This window comes from Ptiloglossa arizonensis, chromosome 5, assembly GCF_051014685.1.
Source record: "Ptiloglossa arizonensis isolate GNS036 chromosome 5, iyPtiAriz1_principal, whole genome shotgun sequence".
Lineage (NCBI taxonomy): Eukaryota > Metazoa > Arthropoda > Insecta > Hymenoptera > Colletidae > Ptiloglossa > Ptiloglossa arizonensis.
In genome coordinates this window covers 3117045-3139582 of record NC_135052.1, presented here as the reverse complement: position 1 = coordinate 3139582, position 22538 = coordinate 3117045, and the positions used below count along the sequence as shown (strand labels likewise).

Sequence of the window (22538 nt, the reverse complement as noted above, 5' to 3'; positions counted from 1 at the left end):
CGAACACCATTTCGCGGAAAGTTGAACAACCTTGCCGACGATTAACATGTTCCAACATACCGATCACTTCGGTACAGTCCTTACGAGACAGCCACGATAGATATTTTTAGTTCGTTCGCGGTACTCAAATACATTCATAAAAGTCATAATGGATTCAATTATTCGGAAATATATTTATTCACGCTGTGCACGTTATAATTGGTACGCTTTAAGATACGAACGAGGCGGGAAATAATGGCGAGTAATATTAATTTTGATCGCTGTTTACATTTGTATTTGTATAGTGTTTCCTCGTATCTGAGAAGTAATGCAAAAATGACGTCGGGAAACAGCAACGAAAACGACACTGAAGGTTCATAGAAACGTTCAGACTGTTTCAGAACTACAGGTACAAACTCAAGTAGTTAATAGAATTTAAACGAAAAATGAACCCGGTTCTGACGAGCATGCGTCCGCAAAGTATTCCGCGAGCCAGTATTTTTCATTGCGTCGAGAAATCGAATACGTACGAATAAAACTGTAACTTGTCAGTTTCTCGCGCTACTTTAATAAAAATTGAATTTATCGCGGCGCAAAAGTTTACGATTAACGAAGTACTTTAAGAATGGAATTTCTACCGGTGTGTTCTATCTCATCGCATTTGTTTCATTGATTTACAGGTGTACAAAGGTCTCGATATCGTCACAGCTAAAGTCACGGAAGAAGAGAGAGCAATGGCTCCCCATCACATGTTGGATATTGTAGACCCCTTGTATCTTAATTTCACCGTAAAGCAGTTCAGAGACATGGCCCTACCCATTGTAATGTTTCCTCGTTCAATTTGTTACGTTTAATTTTCTTTTTTTTTCTCAATGTAATCCGACTTTAACGTAAATAACCACTCCGTGCACCGTAATAACGGTTTTCCAAGCGTATTTCGCTAGTTCGTGACTAACGAGAGTTCACCGATAGAAGTGTAATATGCGGTAAACTCGATAGCTCTCCCCCATCGTGTATTAATTAACAACCTGCGAGCAAGAATTGCTGATCCCCGGCATGTTTGCTATCGTAATTTTTTGCAATTCTCGTCTACATCGGGGATAGCTTTTGCACGAATTTCCTACGTTCGACACGTTCGCGAAGACGATGCAATTGACTCGAAGCCTCGGGGGGATCAATTTCGCTCTTTTCTCGGAAGGCTTCGTAAAAATTATTTTTAGAACGAAGCAGAACGATTCCGCGAGGCGCGAGGAAGACCATGAAACAGATAATTAGTCACGGTCTTTGATATCGATCTTTGATCCCGTTCACCAGCTTCGGTCCTCCTCGAATGCTCCTTCTTTGATCAATTTAGATAGACGATCTACTGGCTAGGAAAAAACTCCCGATCATCGTTGGCGGCACCAATTACTACATCGAGTCTATTCTCTGGAAAATATTGATCGACGGTCCGGCAATTGTCCCTTCGTCGGATAATTTATGCACGAAAGAGACGACCGATGGAAGCAACAAGAGATCGGATCGTCGGATCGATGAAGAACAGGAGATCTCGTCTTCGAAGAAAATGAAACTCGATCGATCGATGACGGAAAATACCGAGGAGCTTTACAAGAAACTGGTCGAAGTCGATCCAGAAATGGCCAAGAGGCTTCATCCGAATAACGCGAGAAAAATTATACGGTAAGTGCACGATGAAAATTAGTAGATCGATGGTTTGGAAAGTAACGATGCTTTGTACGAATTTTCGTTTCACCGCGTTCGAGGGAAAAGTGTTGCGTTAACTTTGTTCGCGAAAAATATTGTTCGTTTTCCGTTATGATATCGTACAATGTTAACGACGTTACGGTGGTGAGAGCGTTGCTAAAATAAAACAGCGTCGCGTAGACTGTCAAAATGTACAAGTGCAGATACACAGGAAGGAAACCTACAAGCTGCTGTACACGATACTTCGTGTAGTACCCTGTGCGGGGTGATTTAAAAAGGTGGTCGAAGGATTTAGGGGTGTCTAGTACACGAGATTATAGTCTTCTTCTTCTTCTTCTTTGTTTGTCCGCGTATAGTTGTTGGTAATAATTATACGTAACGTCGAACAATTGCTCGAGAGATTGACACTACTCGACTGGTGTCATTGTCGAATAACCTCGGCGCACGGTGGAATGTTTACGATAAGGTATCACGAATTGTCTCGGAGCCATGATTTAATCACCTCAAGATGGATTTTCATTGCGTTATCTTCTACACATACGATATCTGATCGTACCACGAATCGACAGTTTCTGGAATACTCGATCGTAAATAAAAATCTAGTCAACCTGGATTATTTGATTACCGTACTTATACAGGGCTGACCCTTTGTACGGATAAATTGGGTAATTCGTGGAGAATGTTGCATTTCGGTTTTGTTATTTCAATCTTCGTTGTAGCACAGACGTCGCGTTTTCCTTCTTTGGTTTAACACGCGTATTTTCGCAAATCTTTTGATAAATTACGGTAATTACGTTTTCATAATCCGGGAAACAAATTACCTCTGCGACTCGCGTCGCGTCGAGCGTTCACGCGAAACTTTTAGTCGTGAATACGTTTTCAAGATTACGTACTATATTTCAAGTATTCTCATTCAGAACACATATATCGTTTACTATGAAGCAAAAGTGTTATTCAACGATTGGAAAATTTGTCCAGTTCAGTAGTATATTTTTATTTAGAACACTGGAAGCTATTATGTTTCTATGACTTATAAGTGATAATTTTTGTTCAAACTCGTGAATAATAACGCCTCGCTTTATTTATGGAAGAACTAATGCGTGGATACTCGCTACGCGTTGACCGTTTTTTTATTTCGTATTCAATTTTGCACAATTTTACGTTTGGAGGAATTTGTACAAATATTACGTCGAAAAGGAATATTTCTTTTAAATTTCTTCGCAATATTATTACACGTTACCATTGATCAACTCTAGGTACCACAAATTGCACGATTAATTATCCTTATTGCATTTCCTTTACAATTGTTTTTCTAATCGGGCAGTGTTCACTTAGGTAGATCGCATCCTACGAACGATTTACAACGAGACGTTGAATTTGCGATAATTTCCCAGATATTATCTTACTCGAATCGTTTTAATTAGCGGTTCACGTGTCACGAGTGAACTGTTAGTCGACGAATTTTACAGTTCGGCGGCACGCGTTATTGAAAAGCTGCCCACTGCGGAATTAACTTTCGAATTTGACCGGCTCGAGTTGTGGTTTTTGATACCTCGCGTGTATTAAACAGCAACCGTATCGCGGTGACTCGATAGGAATGCGACTCGTATGCGAGATAGAGCGAGAAAGAGAGACGTAACGTATAAACCTACCGCAAAACTTCCACCTGCTTCTCTCTGCTATCTTCCGTGATATTATAATCGTGCAAAAGCGTGTTCTCAGTATCCAGCTGTTCGGGACCGTAATTTCTTTCCGAACTTGTAAATTGTAGACGCGCAGTCGGAAGATTGTATCTAAAGCATCCTCGTTTTCTTGTTAAATGCCTCGAAAACCAGCTTGTTTAATTGATTAAACTGTTTAATTTGATGGGAAGCGGTATGTTCACCCCAGCTGCCGACGTCCCCGGACAGACATTCGTGTGCGATGACCTACATAGACAACTTATAGCTGCGTTAATTAAATAACAGTTAATTAGTATTATCACGTATCAAATGTTTTCCCAGTATGCTGATTGTCACGCAAATGCTGCCCGGTTTATTGTAATTTTCGAAGACACCGCGTAACCCGGTGCACCCATTACCGGCACTTGCATTTACCTGCCCGATCGATAATTTTCCCGGTCTCTTAAAAATGATCGAATTCCGTCGCATGGTGTAAATAATATTATTTACAAGCATTTTGATATCGATAATAGCATTATCCTTACATTTTTTAACGATAACACTTTAGTAAGAAAATAGAGCGCTGTTGGGAAAATTATCTATATACCGTGGATAGTTTTTTCTTCTTCGCAATTTTTCCTGTTTCTTTATCTATCGTTCTCCTGTTTAGATACACGTATATTCGTTATTTTTCCAAAATATATTTCGTGAGCGACAAATATATTTGCATATTGCAAATATCGACACAGATAATTCTTTATCTTGGGTACGTTCGAGAGCAATGTTTTGTTCGTTAACTTCGTCAGTTTTTTCTCGTGCCTTGACGTTACATTATTCGTACCGTAACTTCAACGTTATTTCTGTTTCTTTTTTTTTCTTCTTTTTTTTTTTCAATTTACTCACAGTGTCGATCGTTTAGTCGTTTTCGTTCCAATTCGTTTCGAATGTGATACAAATTTCGCAACTTTGAACGCTCTGTATCGAAACTAAACATTAGCGAGACATCTTTCGTTGTTTGTGTCTCACGATACGTTACACCGTATGATTAATAATACATATAGTATCTCAGGAATCATTAGTCACTTTACGGATATTTTCCGTACACGTTGTTGAGTCGTTCTCCCACTCGAACGATGCGCTGCGTCGCAGTTGCAAAAGTTATCAATTTGACAGTCACTTGCACGTCCAACTTTTAGGTCGTTCGCGCACCTAAGCGACGCGATCGAATAAATTACAATTTGACACTCGCTTGGACATTATCGAATCTTTGCGTTGTACGTTTAGGTAATATTCCCACCTAAATGAAAATAATTTTCGCAAACGGAAAAATTGTAAACCGACCGTTCCCTGGACATCGAACCTGTACATTGTATGTATTATTCCTCCTCGTGGTAAACATTGAATCATCCGATAAATGATGCGAGTATTCTCTTCCTTTTTAAAAAGAAAACTAGAACAGTTTATTTACAATCGTTAGTCACGAATACGTTTGTTCTCGGTTGCTGTAACGTTTAATTGTTGAACAACTATACACATACATACATGCAAGATAAACTTCGTTCTTCGTTCGGCGAGACATGGAAGGAATAATCCATTTCGAGTTTTTAGAATCCAATTCATCGATCGTTATGGAAATTTATTATCGGCAACTGAAACAATTGCAGTCGGCATTTAAAAAAAAAAAAAAAAAAAAAAAAAGAAAAGAAAAAAAAAACCGGTTCAATTTGCTTAACAAAACACATGTTTTTTTCCATCAAGATAACGTCCGACCACATGTGGCAAGTCAGACGTTGGAAGTTCTTTTCATACTTTTTGATCGTCTTCAACGGATTAATTACTTATTCAGGAGTTTGTAAAACCCGAGTGAATTCTGTCCCTAGAAATTAAAGTTTTTCCCATCGAAGAAGAATCGATAATTTTTAAACGACACGGATATTCAATCGACGAATTAATTATCGGGATAAAAAGAAAATCAGGCTTTCTTATTTAGTACGATCCGTCAACTGCGTTTCTTGATTTTTATCGCGACACGAGGAGCACTTCCAGCGCATGAAGTAATCGACAGTGGCCAATTAGGACAGGGCAGGTACGTTTTTGGACAACTGCTTCGCTTTCACAATATGGCCACTGCTGGCAGCTGGTGATGCTAAACCTTTTCTGTGGTAAGGGTCTTCGCAAACGTTTCGTTTTCCTTCGTGAAAAGATGCGGATCTCTATAGAATGTACACGAATCGGACTGAGTTAGGTCAAGCAAGAACCAGGTGTTGGACTTTTCTTTCTTTACAAAAATTGTATTCGACCCAGAAATATATTGCCCTCTCGTAGATCTTCTCATGGTCGTAGGGTATGTTTCCTTAATTGTTGCTTCACAAAAGATTCTTATTGAATAAGGAATAGGGAATAGAAAAAGTCGTACACGTTGAACGTTGATATACACAAATTTTTTAACGGAAAATACTCGTTTTACCTTCTTTCATCGTAAAGTTAATGTCCTTTATTATTTTCATACTCTCTAGAAAGCAAACAACTGTACTCAACAAATTGTTAACAATATAACATTTCATTCTGCTTACTCGGTATATTCGAAGATCGTAAAGTGAATAAAGGAGTTGAGCGATTCAGAGATACAAAAGTATATTACGATTTACAACGATACATTTAAAACCGAAAAGTAGAAAAGTGGGGAGATATCGTTGCACGAAAAGTGCCTCTTATTTTTTACGTATCCACGCTATTAAACGGATGTAAATGTTCGTACTGAAACATTTTAAGGCAATTGAACGGTTCTTGACGCGAATATAGTTTTCACCTTCTCGAGAAGATTAAATGTAGACATTAATACGGGCTGTTAATGTTTTATTATGATAGAATTTTTCGGGACTTTGTAAGTTGGAAGTTTTACGAGCGTACTTCAAGTTTATTGCAACAGTTTAATATTATTATTATGCGAAGCAGTATATCATTCCATATCTTTTTTCTGTGGCCAATCATTAACATGCTGTGAACGTTCGGTTAGGTTATACGCGACTTACATCGTTAACCTCTTATTTAATCATACGCATCTTTCGATACATTACTTTTTATGAACTGGATGAAGTGGCCAAAAAGGACGTTACGAGCCTTCTTCGATTTCTTCGTTGGAAGTTGATTCGGTTTCGAAGTTATCGGAATGCTGAAGAACAACTCGTGTCACTGTATGCGGTAAAATTGATGGATTTAAAGACTTTACTACGGGCAACAATCGCCGAAGTGATTTACAGAAACGTAAATAAAGTACAGAATTCAATTTCGTAATTCTCGAATTCGTAACCGATGCTTTTATTCGAACATTTTTCCTCGTGTCCACAAATATTATATTGGATCGTTGAAATTCTGCCACGAAGTACACCAGATTTTGAACAAGGAACAATTCGCAACACGTTTTACATTCATAAATAGATCAGTCTCGGTGGCCCTATTAATTCTTAAACGGTACTACGAAACTATTAAATTTAAGTTTCTGAAATAAATACAAACGAACGATTTCTATCGCAATATACCTGCCATGTGTATACATATGCATTTACAACTGTCGTGCTTGCATTATAGTGCCGACAAATTTTTCATGTTTACGTAGTATTTATATTTCGTTACTTCTACTTTGTGCAATGTTAGTGTTATGTTTGTCTTACGTTTATGTAAACAAAATGTTTCTTCGTTAAAATATTCGGTACGTGGAAAGATCTAATTGATCGTTTATATAAATGAAATGTTTCTTCGTTAAAATATTCGATACGTGGAAAGATCTAATTGATCGTTTATATGAATAAAATGTTTCTTCGTTAAAATATTCGATACATTGATCTAATTGATCGTTTATATAAATAAAATGTTTCTTCGTTAAAATATTCGATACATTGATCTAATTGATCGTTCATATAAATAAAATGTTTCTTCGTTAAAATATTCGATACATTGATCTAATTGATCGTTCATATAAATAAAATGTTTCTTCGTTAAAATATTCGATACGCGGAAAGTTTATATTGCATCGATCCGCGTTATTATAATTACACGGATAACGAATGAAAAAAAAAAAAAAGAAATAGAATCGTTTTAGGTCGCATTTGTGATGAACGACGTGCGTTTTGGTGTATTTTATGTAAAATCGATGCGCGGGAGAATAATGGATGGTTTTCAGTCCGAGCGATTGTATTTCTAACGGTTTCGAGGTGGCGCGGTAAACAGTAAATCTGACCATTGTCTAAAATTTAATTCCACGGGAATGTGTGTCGTTTGATGTCCACGTGTGTGTAGTAAAGTCGTACGTGAGCCACGTGGAGCGGCAGGGCCGTGTCACGACTTCCTGGCGCCTGACGGGTGTGTTCTTCCGGAAACGTGGCGTTTCATTAATTTCGCGCGAAACGCTTGCGCAGTCCTCGCGAGTATCGTGTGGACTAACATGAGTGAGTTCCTCAAGGTTGTTTGCTGTTTTTTATAGGCCTCCTTCCCGTACGTTTGTCAGTTCTTGTTTCTCATTTACGCGATTGCTGTGTATTTGTTCGAACTACATTGAAATATTTTACGATAACTCGTAGCCGGTTATTTGAAAGATGTTTGCAATTTACGAGAAACGCGAATATCGGTACGGACGAGAACGGCGCGTTTCCTCTTAAATTCGATCGGGAACGAAAACATTAAAAGCGTATGAAAATTAATACGAGTTACTAAAGAAATGTTCGATAAATTTCGTAGCGCGTAATACTCGTTAGACCGGGAAAATTTGTTTATTCTCGCTCATTGTAGACAACGGAAAGACGAAAGCTTATTTTACGATTCTCGATAGTATCGCGAAGTATTGGAATTTTTCAAAAACTCGTTCCACGTTCTACAAACAATACAATAAATTTACGAAAACGAGACGATAATTGTACACTTTTGGAGTATCCTTCTCGAGTATTTTCTCGTGGTATCTTTAGTTCTTACGAGAGAAAGAATATTTTGTACCACTTGCTGCATTTGTCACTGTATTTGCGAGAGAAGATTCGTGAGAAGAAAAATTATACGGTTTCGTTTGGAAGCTTTGTCTTGAAAATTTGCGATTAGTACAGTGAACGATTTTCACGTCACATTATCCGAGTGACGAACAATTTTCAAACGACGCCCATTGACACCGAAAAATTTGATCATTTATGTATTCGGCGGAATCGTACACGCACGAAATGTTTAGTCGATACGTGTGAAGAGTTATTTATCGGTTCAAGGCGAAATCTCCCACCGAATGTGTTTTTCCTCGTTTTTCGTAAAGTGCGAGCGGTTACCGAGAACCGTTCCGTGAAAGTCCTGTGGTCGGGTAGAAGCGTTTCGTTGTTTTCGCACAGCTGTCTCCGAATCCTTGCATTCACTCTTGTTTTCTCTACGAGCTGGGAAAGAGTTTCTCGGCTAGAACTTTACGGCCTTGAAACGTTCAAAGGATCGGCTGAAAGGGAGCAGAATGAATTTCCTCGAAGCGAAGGTTATAAATCAGAGTTTCGTTAGCAGGTGGTCTGCACGGTTCTCGGCCGGCGATCCCTCTAAAATGAACTCTGGACTTTCGTGATTTTTACGACACAATTCACCATTATCTTACGAAGGGTAAATCGTTACGGTATCCCGTTCAATTCTGTGTCGATAGATCTGAGAAACGGGCAATATTTTTCCACTTATCCGAAAACGATCCGGTTCGGGGCATCGATATATTCTAAGGTAGAATTTATTATTTTTAACAAACATTCTTCATTTTTCATACGAAGATACGGTCTCTGCTGCTAAGGAAACACGATAAATTCCAAATTTGATCATAAATGTACAAATGTCGCGCGTGCCGTGATAAAACCAAGAAAAGACAAGTCGGTTGTTTTCACTTTCCACTGAGAATTTTCACACCGGATTCGAGTGACGGAATCGTCATCCTTCCGGCCCTACTGTTTATGTTTCTATACCCACGAACGTGTGTCTAACGCAACGTACACTCGATGCATCGTCGTACAATAGAATAGGTTAAACGATCGAAGAATCTTGATGCAGCGATAAATGTGTCAATTGAATCGTTTTGGTATCGGTGTAACACTTTTCTCCGGGACTGTTTCACAAAAGCCAGAGGCGTCATTGATTCTCTTAACCTCTTTACCGCAATCGGGTGTTCATTGTAGTAGGATCTGGTAGGAACGCGACGAGATCGAATCGAGCTCTTCGAAAATTCGATGTTCTCGGTGTCTCGTTCGTAGCCTCGCGAAATCGTTCGAGCATCGACCTGCTTCGGATACGGGCAAGGGGAAGCAACGAGCAACCGAGACCGAGTAACACTAATTTCACCGAATCAGCGCTCAAGATAAGCCGCCAGCTTGTGTAATGATTTATAACCGCTCCTAAACAAATTCTGTAGATCGTGCTATTTGATTAGCAGCGCGTAGATAGCAGGGGCCAACTATTTGGTACGAGAGTCGTGAAACCTGTGCAATGTAACGAACGTGTGGCGATAAAGTTGGATTTTAGCCTCGTGACAGCCTTAAATACGTTAGGACTTCATTTTCTTTTCGTTTGGCACCAACTTAATATTTCCACGATCGTTTCTCCAGCACGGTTCTAACCGTTGTTCGACGCTCCCTTGTCTCGTTATCGTGAATTATAATACCGGACGCTCTGGCTAAAATTGAAGCCCGAAACGAGATTCCGACTACACGAATTCCTAAACGCCTCTTTTTCTTCGGTTTTCTTCGCCAATTTTCGAGCCGATGGATTCACTCGGTGCAATTCCATTACCAAGAGGAATTCCTCGTTCTATTCTCCGCGCGAGACTAGGAAAAATAGGAACTGTGGAAAAATATCGTTTACTCGTAAAATCGTCGAATCTCGAACCGAAACGCGGCCGGCTCGACTTTACCGAGCTTGCTGTGCATTTTTCATGTAAGCGTTTCGCAAACATTTTTATACCGTCGTCCGCGTTTCCATATCGTTCGATTTATCCCAATTGAAAAGTTTCAAACTATAGACCGGTTGTCAAATATTTTAACCGTTTGGAATCTCCTCCCTCGTACGATATCGCTAAGAGATTCGGTTTTATCTTTCGAATACGCGTGTATCACTTTAGTGCAACTTTTCTCCGATCGAATTAACACCTATGAAATCTTTACCCGTTCTCTGTTTACTTTCTCAATATTCTCCCGTAGAAGTTAGTTTCGTTAACTCGATTCGTTTGCTCGTTGATTTTAACCTCTTCTAGCGCGCATCGTATCGTTCGAACTACATAAAAATTTTAACCGTTATCGATCCACGGTGACGACGCGTTACGAATATTTATCGTAAACATTCGTCTACCATTTATAAACAAATATTCTATATTCTAAATTGGAAATTTATTTACCTAGAAATAAAGTCAACAAATATTACGCTCATTGCTGCGTTACAATTCATCGTTCGAGATAAAATATCGAAGATTATTTATTTACCAGAGACGTCCTCGTTTGTACAATATAAATAAATTTCTAACCGTTTATTACACCGGAGATCGACGTTTTCTTTTGAAATAACTAAGAAACCGCGTACACACGTGTGCGTCGGTATCCTGGAAGAGGTTACAACAAACAATGGGGTCAATCGCGGAGCATAGAGATCGGAGATAGCGGCGACGAAGTAGTCGAGCAGTATAGTAAAAGCCAGGGGGGCTTTCGTGGTCCGGAGAGACGAAATTATTCGAGCGTTCGCTTCGATTCGGTGAAATTTATATAATACCAAGTAACAAGTAGTCGATCTCTTTTTTTTTCTCTTCTTTTTTTTTGGAAATAAAAAAGAAGGTTCCTCGAGACAAATCGAGCCGAGAGTACTCTCAACGGTGGAATCGGAAGAAAGGGCACGGGTTCGTGAAAATGATGCATCGGAGAAATGTCGCGGGCCAACGCGTGAAAGTTTCGTTCAGGCTCGCGTAACACGGCCTTAAGTTCGAGTAGTAAAGGGAATGTCCTGTCTTTATCGTAGCCGGTGTTCCACCATTGACCCCGCCGCCTTAATAAAGCAGCGGGTTCTCGATTCGATCTGTCTGGATACGCCCAGTGATCCTTTCACGCTTCTTTCCCAGGTTACCCATCGCTCTCTCGCTCGCTTGCTTGCTCTCCGTTCTCGTCTTCTCTCTCTCTCTCTCTCTCTCTCTCTCTCTCTCTCTCTCTCTTTTTCTTTCTCTCTGTTTCCCTTTCGCTTCGTCGCTCTCTCCGCAGTTACTTTTTAACCTTTTCGTATATTCGGCCCGCACCGAAGAAATAAATTTCGAGCACGCTTTAGTCAGTTCCAAAAAAAAACCTCGCCCGATTCTCGCGTAACGTTTCCTTTGTTTCGGGCAATCGTCGATTTCTTTTCCCATCGACGACGGGGGGAAAGAAAAAGTTCGCGACACGGATGTATCGTACTTCTAATCGTTCGATATCGTCATGCGCAAGGTCGTACAGTTTCTTCCGACTTACTCTACTAGAGTTCTGTTCCCAGCGTTACTTTTTCGTTTGCGAATCGGAACGAGACGGTAACACGATTTTGAGACACTTTGTCGAACCGATGGAATTTCAACGGCGATCGACGATTTATCGGAACAAACGACTCGTATCGACCGTTAACGTCACGGTATCGTTTCAATACCGCGAGTTATCGATGCTTATCACGGCCCGTCGATTTTACTTTTAGCGGGCCGGAGCGCGCTAAAAATACGAAAACGCGAACGTTCGCGCGCGCGTGTTGGTAATTCGGGGCTAGATTAAGCGCCGGTTCGCGTATCGACGCAGCTCTTCCCGAATTATTATTTATCGCTCCGAATATCGACTTCCGCGTTGTTATTTTTAAACGAGAGCACGGTTCGACGATCGACACGGTGGCAACAAGTACAGTGAATTACGATACTTCTACCGTAATTTCTTTGTTTTTTTCCCTTTTTTTTTTTTTGAACGAAACACTGCTCCGAAAGAAGCTCGCGATCGGTGAGTCATCGATGCTCGACTATAAATTGTAAACCGTAACAAGGAGACTACGTCCGGCCGCGGGGGTTTTTCGTTCGCTGATCGTTCTCGTTTCGATAATTGCGCGCGTCGCGGAAGAATCGAAAGTGATCCGTTGCATTAATCGAAATTCCTCCGGCTTGTTAACGGCGGTGGTAGCGATTTACGATCGGCGTACAACGAACGAACGAACGAACGAACCGTAGCGTGACAATCGTACGTTATTATCGAACCGCGACACGAGCCCCGGGTAACAATTTTCTGTATATTGTTGGTAACTCGGTGGGGCCGATTGGTAATCGATCGTTGGTAATTTCGTTGTCTCTCGTTTCGCACGTCTCGTTGGGAAAACGTGTTCGACAACGCCGGTCGGAAGTGCAAATTTTTTTTTTAACGCGCAGTGTCTCGTGTTTGCCCCGGCACGTTGCGTAACGTGTTTTATTAATAGTGCGCACAAATATTGCGTCTGGAGGTTGCGCGCGGTACCCGCGGGCACACCGGTGCGCCACGTATCTATCGTATTCGCCGCGGGGCACGATAAACCGCGTACGGGGCCGAAATTTCGCGCGGAAGCGGCGAGATTTTTCGGTTTCGGTTCGTGGAAAGCGTTAAGCAACGTTTTCACGGTTCGATTGGAACGTGGAACGAAACACGAGAATTTACATTCGAAAAGGGTACCTACCTACCTACCTACGGGCCGTGCACGCGCCGCGTTATAAATTCCCGCGTAGTCTCGCCGACCAGAAGGAAGAGGAGAAGGAGAAGGAGAAGGAGGAAAAGGAGGAGGAGGAAAACGTAAAAAGATTAAACAGCCTGAAACATAGCATTCGTAGCTCTCGGTGTACAGCTAGTCGCTATCGCTTCGCGTGTCCATGGTTGTATTTATTTCGAAGTTTCCCATCTGCCCGTAGTAGACCCTGACAAATGCAGATATCTTTAGTGCGCATTATTTCGCACTTTGCAGGACTGATAACGCCGACTTAGCGCTATAAATTCTATTCTCCTTGCAATTGCGGCCCCGTGGACGCGGGACGGGGGTGACGGGAGGGAAACCTTGCCGGGGGATATACTACGTGCATCGCTTAGGTGAATTTATCAGCCGGGTTTCTTATTCCACAGTTTCCCCGATACGGAATACAATTTTACGGGGATATTTTACCGATATCTGTTGAAAAGGAGTTCGAGGGAGGGAGGGAGGGACAAGTGATATACTCCTGCACGTGAAATATGGTCGTTGAGAGCGCGCGAGTTATTCTCGATGTCGTTCGATCGCAAGAAGAGGGTTTTGTATCGATTCGAGTCGGATCATCCGGTGTCTGCGATTAGGCGGCTTTGAACGCTGTTATCGGTACGTTTGGAAATATTGTCAATTTTACGGTACGCGTATCGCGAACGTTGGAATCGTTGGAATAATTCGGTCGCGTTGTTCAGCGACATCTTCCGATATTTTCCAAAGGAAGAACACTCCCGAGAAAGATACGGAAATTTCACTTGTTTCGCGGCTGGTCGCTATCGTTTCCGAACGTGTTCGGTTCGAGCGCAGGTGTCTATTGTAAATCTTATCGAACGAATATTGCGTCGCGTTAAAAAGCGATCGGGGACCGTCCCATCCGCGATACGATCAATTTTTATCGAACCATCGAGGAAGTAATAAGGGCTGTGAAACAATTGCGAAACAATACGTCCAGCAGAGATAAGACAAGATTCGCGAAAAATAACAAGAACGTTCGATGTATCCTCTGACCTTTTGATAATCCATTCCGACGTTGCCGGTGTATGGGTATACTTCTTGCGTATATCGGGACGCTATCGTACCCCATTCGTGTAGCCCGGTTTCCTTAAAGTCGTCTCGATGTACGGAAAGACGGGCAGCTTTTTGCATCGGGGTCCTAATATATGAGAATTTCGCCGCGTTCGCGCTTTTTCGCGATATAAATCGTCACCGAATATTTCACCGTCTTTCCGTCGATACGTTCGAATCCTCCTCCAGTGAGAATAGATCGTAAAAAAGGAGTTCGGACTGGACACACAAGGGGAGAAAGGGGCTTGTACGAGTAAAAGAGACGGGGGGTTTAGGTGGGGGAGGAGAAGGGGAGAAAGAGAAGTTGGCAAGATGAACAAAGGTCCAGACACAGAGAAAAGTAAGGAGAAATATTCCGGACGCGCTCCGCTGAGACAGGCCCTTGCAATCACTGTTTGAATCTTTGCCAAAACTCTCCCAACCTTTCGTAACCCCTACTTTCTATCCGGTCCTCCTACCAGACCCTGTCTTACCCCCATTTGAGCCTTGTCCTGCAGCCAGTTTTCCTAAATGCATGCCGATTCGTAGGGGCGTAATAAGCGATTCCACTTGACGAATATACTCGCGAGCCATCCGATCCAGACGGCATTAAGCCCCTACGGAGTAGAAACGATCATAAGTCCGAGAGGCGCGGTTCACCGAAGTTGTAATTCCCTTATATTTTCCTTACGATCGATAAGGGTAAATAGAGATGTTCCGAGAAATATGGGTTGCTGCCCGGACCCCTCTCCCCCCATCCGAAAACGTTTCGGTGTCGCGAACGCGTACACTCTTGAAATACGAAAGCAAAATCTGGAACGAACGATGCCGATATTAAATCCTCTGGTAAATTTAGATCGTTAAAAGTAACATCTCCCCGCAAGTGTTTTATTTTCACATTTAGGACGGAGTTGAATCGACGCGATACACGATATTCTTAATTCCGTGGAAGTATTAAGCGGATAGACGGAAGTGAGAAAGATTCAAGTGAGAAATGTATCCATCTATAGTCGTAAACGCGTTTCGTTAAACTGTGGACGGTTATCGATCATTTTCAAACACTTTCGTGTTGGTATACACGAAGAAATTAATCAGAAATTTCTATTTTATCATTTATTCTGGATTCAAGTGCCACTAGAGGGTTTACGTATTCTTTGTAACTCGTATCGGGTTAAGAGTACCGTAAACATTATTTAACCGTTATCGTAATGTTGTGCAATGTCGCGAAAAGTTGTGCAATATTTAAGCAATTTCTAACGCTTTCTAACCAATGGAAATAATGGTACAATATAATGTGCGCGCGTGCAACACTTTGGAATCTTTTTAATCGAACGGTACGATAGTGATCTCGCAATCTTAACGAGATTGTACTAGCATTGCGACATCGCGGTAGTACTTTGTTTGCGCTATTATCGTACTATCAGATAGTACGTGACTGGCTAGGTCGTCGTTCTTTTAAAATTCTTCGAGTCGGTATCGCGATCCGTTTATTAAATTCAACGAGATCAATATTCCCGTCATCGAATGTTTACAATTGCGATACTCTGTCGTTCACCGCGTGTACAATTCGCGAAACTAACAAGGATTTACAGTATTTTGAAATACAATTTGAACAAATGTATCGACCGTTGTTACCACGTGTTACGCACGCGTACTCTTCTTTTTTTTCCGATCGGTGGTTGTTGTCCTCGCAACAGTTAAATTTTTTACCATTTCGCGATAATATCGCGACAAGTGATTCTCTTGTTCGTTGTTGGCAAATTGTATTTTTGTTCACTTCCACGTTTATTGTATATTTTCAATATTTTCGCGTTAACCGAACACAATTCTTACGTCTTACATCGAATCGAGCGTTTCGAGTAGTTGACGCAACTGTGGCGTCGTTTGTAAATGAACAATTAGAAATTCGTCGACACCACAAGGGCGTTACGTGTAATTATCGTGTAATAAAGTACGGTCTTCGTGTCGTTGGGGGACTATCTCAAGTCGGTCCACATTTTCCCCAATTTCATCTTCATTTATGAAGTAGTCTCTTTCCAAGTATAATGCTCCTAAACGGTTTACAGTTTCCTGTTTTACGCTAAGGGTAAACCGTTGACGCGACAGTCGGGCTTCGCGAACTCTCCAAAGAATAAAATAAATCACCTCCACGAAACTACTCCTAATATTTTTAACGAAGCAATTTCTAGCATCAAAGTATTGCTATACTACACGTACAGTATTTTTTCTTCGATACTCTATCCTTTCTTTCTCCAAATTTTTTTGACAGTACAGAGAATAATTTCAGATACCAGGAACACTTTCCACGATCTTCGTTTGTTCGCCGATACGATCAATTTGAAATGGAACAATTTTTTTGCATCTACAACCGAAAAAGAAACGTGACTGATCGGAGCATTCAAATCCACTCGATGTAAATGGTACGAAAGGTCAAAAATTTAACATCGATTAATACTAAAAAGCGAAACGATCACAGGCGAGTCGTTTAATCGGTAGGAATCTTGGAATAGCTCGTTACGTTTTGGTATTTTAGAATAACGTTGTTGCAAACGGTACAGAAACACCGATCCACGAAACAAACCGATGCAGTTTCGAACTATCCTTGAAGTATAACTGTTGTAACTACTTCTGGAAAATCGCAACCCCGAGAGCGAAATCTAACGAATCGACCAGATCGGTTCAAGTATTTTTCATCGTCGGTTCGCAACGTAATTCTTTTGGTCCAGAAATTGATATTTAAAAATTACTTCGTGGGTAAATGCTGGTCCTCTGTCGAGTCAAGTTGCATCTCCCGGAGCCGGTTTTACAGTTAAGGTACCGGCCTTGACTCCACGAACATTCAGGAAAAGGAATGTTAACAAACGGTTTACGGCTCCTCTCTGATTTGATTTTAGCCACCGACTCGATAACGACTATTAACCTCGACTGTTTCGATTCCTTTTTCCATTTTCCTGTCGTTTGGTAACCGAGGAACGCGATCAAAATTTATTATTTGGCCACATACCGTTGAGCTGTTTTGCATCTTTCGCAAATGCACAAATGCATTTCGTCCTTCTCTAGTGAATAGACTATTTTTTCTATCGTTCGATTCTCGAATCAATGTAGCACATATTTTTTGACATATCAGCGTGCATGGGATTAATAATATTTTACAATCTTAATAATATTTTAGAAAATGTCTTCAATCCAGTCTCTTCGTTGTACGTTAAGACTTTATTAGAAGAAGTATAATTTATGCAAGTTGTACGTAAATGAGAAAACTATCGTCTACGATTATCATCGATTTTGCACGATTGATTTAGCTGTAAACTCGAACGTTATGAAATCATCGGTGCTTGTTGTTACATTAACATACATTAACCATCGTAATTTAAAAGAACGACAACTTCCAGTAGAAATAAATACGTATCGAGAAAAACTTTTACGAAGTAAATAGCAAACGTTTGGTTCGTAGCTAATAACGTGAATATTGTATTACAGCATATGGAGGAAACGTATTTCGATTTAAAACATCGAGTTACCACCGTGTGAATTATTTACTTTTATACAATATCTGGCTATTTCTCAAGCTGTTAACGATCAAAGTACTCACAAGAGTCTAGAAAGTTCACATCAATTTTTTGAAGATTCCTCGAGTATTTTAGTCGAAGAGCAACGCGTGGGGTTACTCTTAAGAACACACGTTGTGAATTTCGTTCCGTGGTTATCATGCGTAACTCGGTTTTATTCGTATCAATGAACCAAGAGTCACCATCCTCCCTTCTGTAGATTGCTATAAAATTTACGGCACGCTGGAGAGAATCGGATAGAGGACTGTGGCTTTCGTTAACGACCAAAGCTTTTACCCTGTTTCGTTTGTTCGTTGTTTGCACACGTTTCTTAATTTTGGTGAATTTATCATTGGCTCGTAACTGCTAAAAATATTTATTATTTGTACAATTCGAAAAATAACCGTTCCCGTACATTTTTATAAATACATAAATATACGTGAGAATGATAAAAATGCTAATACGTATTAGTATTTGTGTAGAAGCTACATCTAAATTTATCTATTCAGTAGTAAAAATAGTGCCACAAGTTACGAGCACCGGGCAAATAATTGTATCTCGTTTTTTATTCTTCATAAATTGTAGTTAAAAGTCTGCGTGGGACAGTCCCCGAATCTTCTCTTTTAAGCGAATTTTCGAAACCAAGTTCGTATTTCTTGGCAGAAGGCCGAAATAATCAATTACATCGAATGTAAAATAGAAATGTGTTCAAATTCAAAATTAGACAAAATAGCGTCACGGTCGTTGTGCCGGGAGGAATTTGTGAAATATTTTCCGCGTTGTCCGGTCGAAAATGTCACGTATCTCGTTCGTCGTGCGCTAAATGTTGCAATGTCTCGAGATACAGTGAATCGACGAGAACGAACATTCGTTTCGTTAATATTCCGCGTTATCGGCGCGATTGCTTTTCGTTGATCGGTGTAGAAGCGGCAGGGGAAAATAGAAATAGAATTGGGAACAGGGGAAGAGCACGTGGTGCGCGATTTGTGTACGATTGTTATTTTCTAAATTTGAATCGGCCCGTCTCGAACACCATAAGTAAACGACACCCGTCGTTCCCGGTTCACGCGGTCGGTGATGTCCGTGGTTTTTGTCGCGAGATCGGAAAAACATTTCTGTGCGATGTAGAGGGACGGTCGCACGGTGTGGAAAGAAAATCTTTGCTACGTGTGGGTGGCACAGCGTGACACTTGTGTACACGTGCAACGGCGTGTACCGTTCGCGTGTTCCCAGTGAAACGTAACTACACGGTGTCTTAACGGTGTTACGGTGTTTACGTAACGCATCGCCGGGGCGTGTTCCTCTTGATAAATTCCAATAACGATACGAGTACGCGATAATTACTATTCAACGTCGGGAGATCAATCGATCTACCCGGGGAATGACTTTTGATTAAACCCGACCACTCGGGAGAAGAAGTGAGATCGATATCGCGTTTTTCTTGCGTCGCCCGGCTGACAGAAAAATCGAGCGTACCAATATCGGGCCAAGTGAAAGAAATATTGTGCAACATTGTAATATCGCGAAGAGGCCAGTGTTAAACGATCGATTCCGAAGCGAACAACCATGCGGAATGGTAAAAAAATGTGGAATTATCGACAGTGTAAATGGTACACTTAAAAAACACTTACGCTTAAGACGTGGCTGGATCGGTAGGACCGTGTTACAATTTTTCAATCTTTCTCCTTGGGAAAAAAAAGTCTCGACGTTAAGAGAAATTACACCAACGGTGCACTCGGGTCCACGTGGACACGGGTACATTTTGCGCAGAAAAATTCATTGCGTGTAATTATATCACAGACCCGAACCGATTAAGAGTTGAGAGAATATCGAATAACCCAGTTCGGTACAGTGACCTACTTAGATACCAGTTACTGGTTAAAATTATAATTTCCTGTTAGACGTCGGGATTGATCGATCGGAGAGGTTGAAATATCGACTGTGCGAGATTATTCGAATTTTTATTAGAAAAATGGAAATCTTAAGAATTCAACGAAGCGTTTGAAATTTTATCGAAAAATCGGATACAATTAGAAAGTTTCGAACAGTGTTCGATGAGTTGCCGAACGTGATGAGATTTAAAAGTACTCAGCGAGTATCGAGACAGTAGTGCGGTTATTTTTATGGAACTATTTTGTCCGTTTCTGTTAAATCGGTTTTCCCTCGATATTGATGAACCGTAAAACTGCTGTTCTCATGCTTCTTAACGTTACTTGACGTTGAGTAATTTCGATCTGTCGAATATCAGGTTGCGGTTGCGGTTGACTTTGCAGAATGCAATATAACATGATATTTGTGCCGGAATTTTAATGTAAACGGTGGCTCGAGTCGCAAAATTTTACCAAAGTATTCGTTTGTTAATAGAATCGTAACTGTAACAACAATGCAACGAAAATCATCCAGCAATGCGAAGAAAAATACATCGATGGTGAAAAATAATAAAAACTGCCCTACTTTCGATCAGTGTTGAACGTTGGTTCGCTTCTGTGACGATAATTGAAATATATATATATATATATTACAAGATCGAGTAATTTATAAATTCGAGAATAACTAACTTCACCGATTAAATACGGGTTCAAAAAAGATGGAAGCATTTTCGGTAAACGATATTTTCGAAATTTAGAAAATTTACTAAATTTAATAAACTAAACTGAAAGAGAAGATTATTTTTCGTAAAATTAATTCGACCAGTGATAAAATTTGAGCGCATCAAGTACGGCAAGAAATCGGTGTAATCGTTATATAAATATTCATCGTAATAAAAGATTTACCGGTCGTATAAGAGTAATACTTTTTCTCGCGATGCGACGAATTGAAACGAAGTGCCCGTTAATTTTTTCTTTCCATGAAAAAGTATCTAATGGGAAGAAAGTATAATATATTGAGGGGAAATTAAGGTTCTCTCGTGCAGGTACGTTCGGTTGATACTCTGGTTTTTCAATTGAACGTGTCCTCCGATAATTCCAGTTCCTTCGGCCATAAACCAGTTTTAAATCCACCACGTGGGAGCGAATTTTTCGCGACACGGAACGTTCATTTCGCATTTCAAGGTATTTCACAGTTTCGCCGTAGGAAAATTGATTTTTAACATTCTGTATGAATCGTATCATTTCTCGGTGTAATCAACAGTACCGTTATCTTGACGTATTGGAAAATATCGAGGTACTTCACAGTTTCGCCGTAGGAAAATTGATTTTTAACACTCCGAATTGTAGAATTTCTCCGTGCAATCGATAGTACCATTGTCTCGATACATTGAGATTTCTCATTATCCGATTGCACGATCGAGATATCGGTGTACGAGTTTGATTCGTTGTAGGCTTTCGAACAATGAAAATAACTACACCGCTCGATTGGAAAGTCGTCTACTTTGTTGCAATCGACTAGATTCGAAGTTTATGCAAACTTCGAGCGCGATTAAAACACGATTTTCGCAACATCTTGCGGTACATAAAATGGATTTAAGTTTCGTGTATGGTGTTCAGTGACACGAAGGCAAATAGAGTGAAAGAAAATTATCTATACGTATACGTCGGAAAGAACGTGTTTATTAGTTCGCTTAAGAATAAACAAGTAACGGTACGTTATTTATCGCGCAAAAAGGAGAATTTAAACGTGTCGTTTACAACAGTTCGTTAGATTAAACGTACAATTTTAGGATTAGATAAGATTAGACGGAGGAAAACCAGAGAAAGTACTAGAGCTTTTAAAAGATCAATTATACTGTCCAACTGCTATATTCTGTCTAGTGTAACGTTAAGAATGTAACTGAAATACCCATTGAAAATATTTATTTCCCTGAATCGGAGTTTCATCCTAGACCGCTGATAAACTTATCGGTGAAATTGTTCCTGGTGATTATCGCACGCAGGGACACGCATTCGTTTACCAATAACACCGGGAAATAATTTCAAATCGATTCAGTCGTGTTTGCCAGAGACTCGTACTCGATCCCTGTTTAAAATTATACTTGAATAAAACCAACTCTCAAACATCGAACGAAAATCCACCGAGAGTGAACATTGGATCGGAAAATATCACCGAAGAAGCAAAACAGTTTGCAAAAGTCCAGATTCTTGGCCGGTATCGCGTTAAATTCGATCCTTCTTTATTTAGTTCTCGCTAGAACAATTGGAAGAAGAATAATTTACAGCCGTATACGAGGAGAGATAATTTACCGGTCGCGCGTCGAACCGTTAAATCCGTAATTCGAATTATTTAAGGTACGAACGAATAAATCACCCCTTCGCGTAGAAATGAAAATAAATGTCTTCGCATCGTACACTTCGATCAATTTCCTCGCAATATTAATTACTCATAAAACACCTTTATTAATCTCACGGTCGGCTCGAACGGAGACACGTAACGGCGGGGAATAATTTATTTACAGATGCTCAACATCGTGTACTTTATTGGCTTTGTTTTACTCGCGTTTTATTCGGTCGTATATCGACACGTGACAGATTGGTTTTACCCTTATTTTTAGTCCCCCCCCGACCCGGTTCCCGCGTAATACCACGCGTGTACCGACAATTACGCTGCAGCGTTAACCGGCCGCGTGCAATTTATTCGGAGCGTATGCTCGCGTTAATTTTCCGGCGACCGGCATAGAAATTAGTAGTACCTTTCTTATCTGCCCCGAACGATTATTTTTCACGTGTCCTATCAGTACAGCGCTCTATTTCATAAACTTGTTCGTTGTCTTTACGACCGACTCGCTCGACTATGCTAAACACTTGTGCTCACAACGTACGGTATATAGTATATGTTCTAACCAGCCGTATCTGACTGACAGTCCAGAGAAAGATGGAAGGAACGCGAACGTACGAGCGGGAAAGAGAGAGATCCTACTAGATGAGATAGTTAACCG

At 40.6% G+C, this 22538-nt stretch overlaps 1 protein-coding gene across 2 annotated transcripts in view; it reads left to right on the top strand.

Moving 5' to 3' along the window:
- Positions 1-22538, top strand: part of LOC143147009 (tRNA dimethylallyltransferase) — a 128073-nt gene that overhangs the window by 33837 nt on the left and 71698 nt on the right. Inside the window, exons 2-4 of one of the 2 annotated variants that reach the window (XM_076311820.1) lie at positions 285-388; positions 660-800; positions 1334-1659. In XM_076311820.1, coding sequence (XP_076167935.1) covers positions 714-800; positions 1334-1659 — 413 coding nt within the window. In that variant the 5' untranslated portion in view covers positions 285-388; positions 660-713. The remainder of the gene's footprint in view (positions 1-284; positions 389-659; positions 801-1333; positions 1660-22538) is intronic. The other variant, XM_076311819.1, reaches the window with a different exon arrangement.